Source organism: Papaver somniferum, chromosome 2 (assembly GCF_003573695.1).
Source record: "Papaver somniferum cultivar HN1 chromosome 2, ASM357369v1, whole genome shotgun sequence".
Taxonomy (NCBI): Eukaryota; Viridiplantae; Streptophyta; class Magnoliopsida; order Ranunculales; family Papaveraceae; genus Papaver; species Papaver somniferum.
The window spans coordinates 47,691,283-47,697,845 of NC_039359.1; the positions used below are offsets into that span (position 1 = coordinate 47,691,283).

General features: G+C 34.1%; 1 protein-coding gene, 1 long non-coding RNA gene and 1 other non-coding gene across 3 annotated transcripts; 2 read left to right on the top strand and 1 right to left on the bottom strand.

Annotated features, from left to right (window-relative positions):
• Window positions 1-136: 136 nt before the first annotated feature.
• Window positions 137-1,965, bottom strand: LOC113353205. Its single transcript, XR_003361143.1, has 3 exons — window positions 1,760-1,965; window positions 790-841; window positions 137-212 (listed from the first exon to the last, which is right to left on the bottom strand). It is a non-coding gene; the product is annotated as an uncharacterized LOC113353205 (long non-coding RNA).
• An 825-nt stretch (window positions 1,966-2,790) lies between these two features.
• Window positions 2,791-4,025, top strand: LOC113350942 (transcription factor MYB94-like). Its single transcript, XM_026595040.1, has 4 exons — window positions 2,791-2,923; window positions 3,040-3,169; window positions 3,266-3,426; window positions 3,487-4,025. The coding sequence occupies exons 1-4, from the start codon at window positions 2,791-2,793 to the stop codon at window positions 4,023-4,025; spliced, it is 963 nt and encodes a 320-aa protein (XP_026450825.1).
• Window positions 4,026-4,631: 606 nt separating this feature from the next.
• Window positions 4,632-4,712, top strand: TRNAS-UGA. Its single transcript has one exon. It is a non-coding gene; the product is annotated as a tRNA-Ser (tRNA).
• Window positions 4,713-6,563: the final 1,851 nt, after the last annotated feature.

Sequence of the window (6,563 nt, forward strand, 5' to 3'; positions counted from 1 at the left end):
TTTTTATCTTTTATTGTTCAAATCAGCAGCGCAACAATGTTTTAGGAGATAGATTCCCTATTACATAATTCAAAAACTGATGAAAGTTCTTGAATAAGAAATCAACATCATGAGCTAATCTTTATTTGAAGAGGACCAAGCAGCAACATCTTCTCCAGAAACTAATGCAACATCTTCTCCAGGAACTAAGCATATGCTAGTGGATAAAAAACCTGCAAAATATAAGAGTACATATATGATATACTCTCAGAAACTAAAAAGCTGCACAAATTGAAACCGAAAAAAAGGCTCAGAATTTTCAGTACATAACTTCCATACTCATTAAAAAACCATTCTTATGCTTACATATATGAATCTGTGTGTTAGACACTATGAATTTGCAATACACAAATGATATACTGAAAATAAAACTAGTTAATTTGCAGTTAATAAATGGTATACTCAAAAAAGTTCCTAGTGTTTGGACTAGATATAGACATCTTGAACCTGTAAATGCGACCAAAACGTAACAATATTGACACAACCATGATGAACAACGGATAAAAATGAGTAGTACATGCAATATGCACTGATTCAGCTAATTACAATTCTAGATAATCTAATATATTAACAAGCAATTACGAACCGTACATATATACACGAAACATTGAACACATCAAAGTAATAACAAGCAATTACGAACCGTACATATATACACGAAACATTGAACACATCAAAGTAATACTGCTCTCGTACATACAAAACATTGAACACATCAAAATAATACTGCTCATTTTACATGAAACTAACCTGAAAAAATTATCAATCGAATTACAATCCACTACGACGAACAACAACGAACCTGTAAAAACAAAACAAAAAATCATGTTACCTTTAGGTAATCCATATATGAATTGCTGATTCATTATCTAAATCAACTCCAAGATAAGAAAAGACCGATGAATCTACGAACATAACAGAATTAAAGCAGTTCTTTTTAGTATTCCATATATGTACCTCTGATTTATAACTAAAAATCAAAGAACATAGTTCAGTATTACACATACGTACTCATGGATGGAACCCAAAACTCTGAATAAAACATAATCAAAAAAAGTTTCTATCAGTACGCCATATACGTACTGCATAATCATGAATTAAAAATAAACTTCATGTAAAGAAGAATTGATGAAACGATGAATATAACCGAATCAAAGCACATATTTCAGTATTACACTTACATACTCATGGATCGAACCCAAAAACAGTGGAAAAAATCTGATTAAAACATAATCAAAAGAATTTTATATCAGTACGCCGTATACGTACTGTCAATTCATACACAAAACCAAACTGTAACAAATCTAAAAACATAAAAGCGTCATGAAAATCGATTTGATCTTCATAATACAATCGAAAAACAAATCAAAAGAAGAAAACAAACAAAATAATCAAAGAAGATGATTAGAAAACATACCTGGAACAAAATATCATATATTTATTGCTGGATCAAACAATCTCAAACAACAACAAATTTATTATTTACGTCTAGATCTGAACTATTTTCATCAAAAACCATTAGTACATCATATATGTACTGATGGTTAATACACAAAAACAAACTAAAAACCCAACAAAATGAAAGTAAAATATCAGATCTACTAACGAAATGTATATAAAACATGATTATCTATCTAGATCCGAACTAAATATGAGATCTCCAACAACAGACTAAGATGAATTGAAAAATCAACATAGGAATCAAATATAAACCAAATACCTTGACTAATTCTTAGATGATTTTCTTGATCTGTAGGAAGCAACAACTTCATATACAGTATCTCAATTGATTTCGCCATTAGACTGAAAATCAAATCCAAATAGTTTCAAAAAAATATGAGACAACATTAAAACTAACTAAATCTCGGCTAATGAAACAAGATTGAAATAAATAATCTCGCGTTCGACGATTAAAACCCAAGAATTTTTTCCTTCTAGCTGCTCTCCGCTTTGGATCTGAGAGATTGAAATGAAAAGAGAAAAAATGAAATGAAATTTAGTCACCCTGTTTTTATATACATGAGGGTGTTTTGAGAATTTAAAAATATGTCTCATGTATCTCGCACATGTATAGGACATGGGAATAAAATTTTAGGTCCAGTTTTCTTTTTTCTTTAAAACTTTGGACCTCTTGTTACTGGGCTTTTGTGGGTGGACCTGCCACTAACTAGTATCACTAAACTAGTACCTATAGGTAATTCCTACTTCTTTGATACATAAGTCAGAGAGGTAGATAAATATCAGTCATCAGATCATCGAAGGAGTGAGAACAGCTATCATCATACCCCTCTCTTTCACTCGCACACTGTCATGAAGTTATTATTGTTTTCTCTGAAGGAGGAAAGTCATACAATTAAACTTAGTTTAAAAGACACTCCCTCCGTTTTTTTTTAATAGGCCAGTTTTGTTTTTAGCGAAATTTAAGGAAATTAAGAGAACTAATCATTGAAAGTGGTCCTCATGACACTTGTCAATAAAAGAAGTGAAGTGAAATGGTCCCCATGACATTTGTTAGCAAAAGAAGTAAAGTGAAGTGGTCCACATGACACTTGTCATCAAAAGAAGTTAAGAGAAAAGTGGTCCCAAAAAATTAAAATAACATTTGACTTTCCCAATTAGGAAACTGGCCTATTTTTTTGAAACTTTTATTTATTGAAACTGGCCTATTAAAAAAGAACGGAGGGAGTAGATAATACAGAAGTAAAGGAGAGATATCCAAAGCTAAGATCAAAACAAGCAATATATATATCCATGGGTAGACCTCCTTGTTGTGATAAAGTTGGCATCAAGAAAGGACCTTGGACTCCTGAAGAAGATATAATTTTAGTATCTTATATCCAAGAACATGGATCAGGGAATTGGAGATCTGTACCAACTAATACGGGTAAGTATCAAATAGCCTCTCGATCTACTTACTTTTTATGAATTTGTAAACTTAATTTTAGCATCTGATCCAAGTTCCAACTTCCATCGTATTTGTTTGTTCTTGTCTTATTTAAGGTTTGCAGAGATGCAGCAAAAGTTGCAGGTTGAGATGGACTAATTACTTAAGACCGGGAATCAGGAGAGGAAACTTCACTGAACTTCAAGAAAAGATAATAATAAGCCTCCAAAGTTTTCTCGGCAACAAGTATATTAAATTTCTCTCTTAACCCTTTCGAAATAAATAAATTAATTATACTATGAATCAGCACATAATCTACATTTTTTTGGGGGTGTTATACAGATGGGCAGCAATAGCGTCAAATCTTCCGGAAAGAACAGACAATGATATAAAGAATTATTGGAATACACATCTAAAGAAAAAACTCAACAAGTTTCATTTGGGATCATCTTATTCATCGGATTCATCAACAAGCTTTCAGTCTATTAACCAAGATTGTAGTAGTAGTAGTTATGATAGACTAAGAAACTTGGAATATCACCATTTGATCCATGAAACTGCAGCTCAAGATAAGTTCATCAGTAGTAGTCATCGAAGTCGCTCATCTACTACTACTTATGCTTCAAGCACAGGAAACAGTTCAAGACTTTTGGAAGGTTGGATGAAGACTACTCCTAAAAAGTTGACTAGTTGTACCTTCAAATTAAAGACTACCCAAACAGAAGAGAAAGGACTACCCAACGGCAGCAATAACTCCAATAAAGAAAACCACAACACTAGCAACAGTGATAACAATTATTTTGAATCACTGTTAACATTTGAAAAAACAAGTGATACGGCTTGTTGGAGGCAAAAACTTTCTTCAGACTCAACTGCAACTCATGGTTCGACATCAACATCCCCGGAGGAACCTCAAACAACTACCAGTACTACTACCGCAATTGAAGATAGGGTTGATTCGATCTCGGAAAGTGATCACCATGGGTTGATTGGAGATGATCTAAATCATCCTCCATTTTCTTTACTAGAAAAGTGGCTCCTGGAAGAAACAACTGGGCAAGTTCTTGAGGAAGATCCTATGGAGATTTCTCCAATATTTTGACCATATGTGCACAAGTTTTCTGCATGAAGAACGTTCGATTTGATTATCTCATGTGGCGCAATGTAGCCTAGCTAGCTAGATCAATTTCATTACTTAAGATTGTTTATTTAAACATCATAATTTATTTATTTTCCCGTATAAACTTTTTTTTATCCTCATATAATGAGTTATCTCCAAAAATATAGTATGGTTACAAACTAAATTATGCAGTAATTTCCGTCGGCAAGATTTCTTTGTCATGCATGAAATTTGAATTTGTATTGATCAAATTTACTTCTATCTAAAGGAGAATCGACAGATCATTATTAAGACACATAGTAGAATGATTAGAGAGCATTATTTAGACAAACAGTAGAATGTATATATCCTTCTTTAATTAACAACCCTTACAAATTACACCTGTGGGTATAATTCTCATGTCTTATCTGCATGTATATCTTTGTACGTCTATCAGTCTAGTGTACCCCTTCAAACTGTCTTTATTCTTCTTTTCACGGTTTACATTGTCACAAATGTTTTTCTGGACACACGCTTGATATGAATTGGTACCCACAACTTGTTTGAGACAAACAAACAAAATATTATAACTGTAGAAAATGAACAACAGTCAATATGTCCTAGTGGTTAGGAGACAGACTTGAAATCTCTTGGGCTTCGCCCGCGCAGGTTCGAACCCTGCTGTTGACGATCATTTTTTTTTCATTTTGAAAATGACTCGTTTAATCATTTGATACCTACCATCCATACAATTGATTGGTAAGGTAGTGTAAGAGAGTACAAAGGGCAAAGCTAGTGGGCATTCGCAAATTAGGATGGTGCATCACCCCAGTTGAATGGCAGGCCTAGAGTAAAGTAGGGTGACCATGGTGCATCACATAAACTATATTGGCCAAGCCTCAAAATATGGCACCATAATGATGCCTCGAGCCAGAAACAAAAAAACAGTTCATCATGACGCTTTGTTCAGAAATACATGACAACAACAGAGCCGGTGGGCGATGGATGGTAACTAAGTAAGTTTGGTAGGCCAGGTGAATGGAAAAATCTAGTATTGGGTAGCAGGGAAAGGGTTTAATGTAAGAAATATAGCCAACCATGCTAACTAGTCTTGGTGTCAGTTGAGACAACTGTCATGTCAGCTTGAGACGATCATCTCAATTAGCGGCGACAACGAATAAATTGAAACCGCCAAAAAAATGGTGATATTTCTAACACCTATGAATACCATACTCATTTAACTTCACAATTCACACCAAATTTCACTCTTCTCTTGTATTTTTTCTATAAAAATCTCTTCTAATTTTTTTATCGACCTATCTAAATTTAGAAGTATCTCAATCTCAAAATATTAGTCGACAAAGAAATAGAAAACCACCTCCAAATAAAACAAGTCAAGCTATGTCGGTAACAAAATCAACCTCTAACAAAGAAAAAAAATGTCAATCTACTTTCTAGTCAAGAATTAGTCAAAGTCCAAGGTATTTTTTCTACAAAAGCTGAGCGAGATAACGATGCTCAAAAACCAAGAGGTGGTTGGTACGAAATTAGCAAAGTTTTTGCAAATCTACATCCTAGTGTTAAACTTATTGTCGATAACCAATTGAAAATGACACAATTGATTGCTAAAGTAGTGTAGGAGATTGCTAAAGTAGTGTAGGAGAGTTTTTAGGGCAAAGCGGGGTAATGAAACCAAAATCAGACATGCCTTAGTAAAAAATCGGACAACATTACAACCAACGGAAAATGTGTCCGTCAATTTGTCTTGGTGGTTAAGGAGACACAGTTCGCCCGCCCAGGTTTGAACCCTGCTGTTGTTTATTATAAATGAGACTCACTCGGGTTCGAGTAGTAACATTGACCCAGATTTGTTTTTAAGTAGAGAAGCGGGGAATTGCATGATTTATATGTCGGGAAACCGAGGTTACGTTCATATCGAACCGGCATGTTCCCATAGAAGTCAATTTCATAAACATCCTACTTTAGATAACTTAGCTCGAATTCGTCTCTTACATCTTTAGATTAACATGATCGAATAATACTAGCAAGAATACATGATTAATACGATAATAGACAATCACACACGACATAAAGATTATGTGGTTCACCTTTGTAGGCTACATCCACGGCCAAAACCACCCCGAGAATCTTCACTATCATAACAAGATATTACATCGGCACACATCATATAATCAACTAGTTATATAACCCACTAGCGCCAAACGTCAGAAACAACAAGACATATTACGAAGATTTTACCTCTTCCTTTGTTCTTATTCTTCCATAAACCTTCACCGTCATGGTTGCTTCGACTTTAGACAAGAACATGAAGAACATCATGAATTCTAGCTTCTCTCATATGAACCCTGGATTTATCCTATACCCGTTCTCACTACAAGTCTCTCTTGTCACATTGATTTTGCCTCATCACCAACCATTCTAGGACGCAACGGTTGTGACCCAATCACTCTCATAAAGAGAGAATTAACCAAGAGAATAATTTCTCCTCACCATATAATCCCTCTTATATAGTAGTTACAT